General features: G+C 41.1%; 1 protein-coding gene across 1 annotated transcript; it reads left to right on the forward strand.

The window, feature by feature from the left end:
* Window positions 1-369: 369 nt before the first annotated feature.
* LOC124837358 (uncharacterized) lies at window positions 370-1,995 on the forward strand. The gene has a single exon (XM_047312694.2). It carries the CDS (start codon window positions 370-372, stop codon window positions 1,993-1,995), a length of 1,626 nt encoding a protein of 541 aa, XP_047168650.2.
* Window positions 1,996-2,387: the final 392 nt, after the last annotated feature.

The raw sequence follows: 2,387 nt of genomic DNA on the forward strand, positions 1-2,387 counted from the left end.
CGAATGCGATAAGAGGAAAATATAAAAAAAAATACTTCTCAAAAAAGTTTTATCATTTTCATTTCGCCAAAAAATGATAATAAATTACTCAAAACCCATGCCTAAAAACTGGGGCAGCTTTGACATTCATGGATACGTATCTCATTCACTTATTACACGCCAACGTGGCTATCCAGTGTCCTTTAAATCCTTACCACTTTCAACTTTTCTGTGATTTCCGTTTATTTTTAGCATGCATCATTTTTTTGCATTTTCGCATATTTCGTTTTCATCTAATCCAAGTTAATAAAAACAGTATAAAGTTTAAAACAAAAAACAACGACGAAACTTCCACGACATCCTTATAGGACTCGAGCAAACTCCAAAGCTATGGAAGATTGGGAAGAGGAACGTGAAACTGTAAAGGCCGATATTAGTCAGCTAAAGGATCAAGTTGGTCAAATTTTAGAAGCGTTGAAAGCCATGAAAACCGCAGGAGAGACTTCGTTTGCAAAGGCTGATGATAATGCTCACACTCCAGTACATGACGCTGTGGGCACACAATTCACATTTCCAATGTATGGTTTGCCACCAGGTTACACACCACCCATTGGAGATCATTCAGAGGCAGGGCATACTTCTTTGGCTTTCCCCGTAACTAGCAATGTACTTCCCATTAGTACCCAGGGGCCTATCCACACAACTGAGGCAAAACTGAATGAAACGTCCAAGTCTCCCCACACAATTGTCGCACAAGATGCTACTTTGCATGCGAACGTAGAAGGAGCGAAGGATAAACTTGAAGTTCTAGAAGGTAGACTGAGAGCCATAGAAGGGTTTGAAAGTTACGGCTTTGGCGACGTGTCGAGGTTGAGTTTGGCTCCAGGAGTGACCATTCCACACAAGTTTAAGGTGCCAGAGTTTGAAAAATACAAGGGAAACACATGCCCTAAGAACCATTTGACCATGTATTGTCGAAAAATGGCTGCCTACGCAGACGACGATAAACTACTTATTCATTTCTTTCAAGATAGTTTGGTTGAAGCAGCGTTGAGTTGGTATACGCATCTGGAATCCTCTCATATCCGTTCTTGGACAGATTTGGCGAATGCCTTTGTAAGACAGTACAAATACAACATGCATGTCGCGCCAGACAGGTTACAATTGCACCATATGGCAAAGAAAGATGAAGAGTCTTTTAAAGAATACGCACAACGATGGAGAGAGCTGGCAGCGCAGGTTGAACCACCTCTATATGACAAGGAGATGGTTGCAATGTTTGTAAGCACACTACAACCACCTTTTTATGAGCATATGATTGGCAACGTGTCTTCCAATTTCGCTGATATCATTATCATAGGGGAAAGAATCGAAATCGGACTGAAAAGTGGGAAAATTATATCTCAAGCCACCACTCCAAAGAAATCTATTTTTAATCCAGGGAATGAGAAAGAAGGGGGAGTGCATGCAACATCAGCAATACCCATGTGGGGAGGTCATGCACCCACACATAGCTATCAACCAAGCCCGAGTTATCCTCCTTATGTGAATAATACAGTGTCTGGTCCCCAAATGAGACCTCGACAACCAGGATATTATCAACCACAACAGGCTAATGCCAGGGGCACTGGAGCTGGTTTAGGTCCAGATCAGAATGTTGGTCAAAATGCTAATGCCAAGAGGAACCAATTGAAAATTTTCACTCCCATTCCTATGACGTATACAGATTTGTTACCTCAACTCCTTAAGAAGGGTTTGGCCGCTATTCGTCCAATGAAACCCTTACAGCCTCCATACCCTAAAAGTTTTGATGCAAATGCGAGATGCGATTTTCATGGGGGAGCCATTGGCCATTCAACCGAAGGATGCACCTCTCTTAAATTCAAAGTACAATCTCTAATTGATGCAGGATGGCTGAAGTTCCAAGAAGACGAACCTAGTGTTGAAGTCAATCCCCTTGCCGAGCATGGAAATACCTCAACAAATGCCATCGAGGGAGGGGGATGGCCTCGGTGAGGCATGTGGAATTTGTCCAGGAGCCGAACACATCATTAATGAGTGTACCAGGATTAGGAGCTTTCTCTAAGATCTGATTGACAGAAGTTTCCTACAAATATACTACGAGAATAAAGAAGAAGAAGTATCTGCAAACCCAAGAGCTAGAAGATAAAGAATTTTGCCTGTGATGCTTATTGAAAGGTAATCATTTTTAATTAACCTCACTGCTTTGCCCGGAGCCTTGGGGTTCCTATTTTAGGGTTGAACTTTCTTTTGCATTTGGTTTAACATTAAATCATGTTTGTTTCATTTTTTTCTCGAGTCTTAAATATTTTATCAAATAACATGGATATGACAATGAATGTTTTGAAAACAATAATGTTGTTTTTCCTAATTTTGAGCACCCTATC

This window comes from Vigna umbellata, chromosome 2 (assembly GCF_029865625.1).
Source record: "Vigna umbellata cultivar VRB3 chromosome 2, Vumbellata_1.0, whole genome shotgun sequence".
NCBI classification, from domain to species: domain Eukaryota; kingdom Viridiplantae; phylum Streptophyta; class Magnoliopsida; order Fabales; family Fabaceae; genus Vigna; species Vigna umbellata.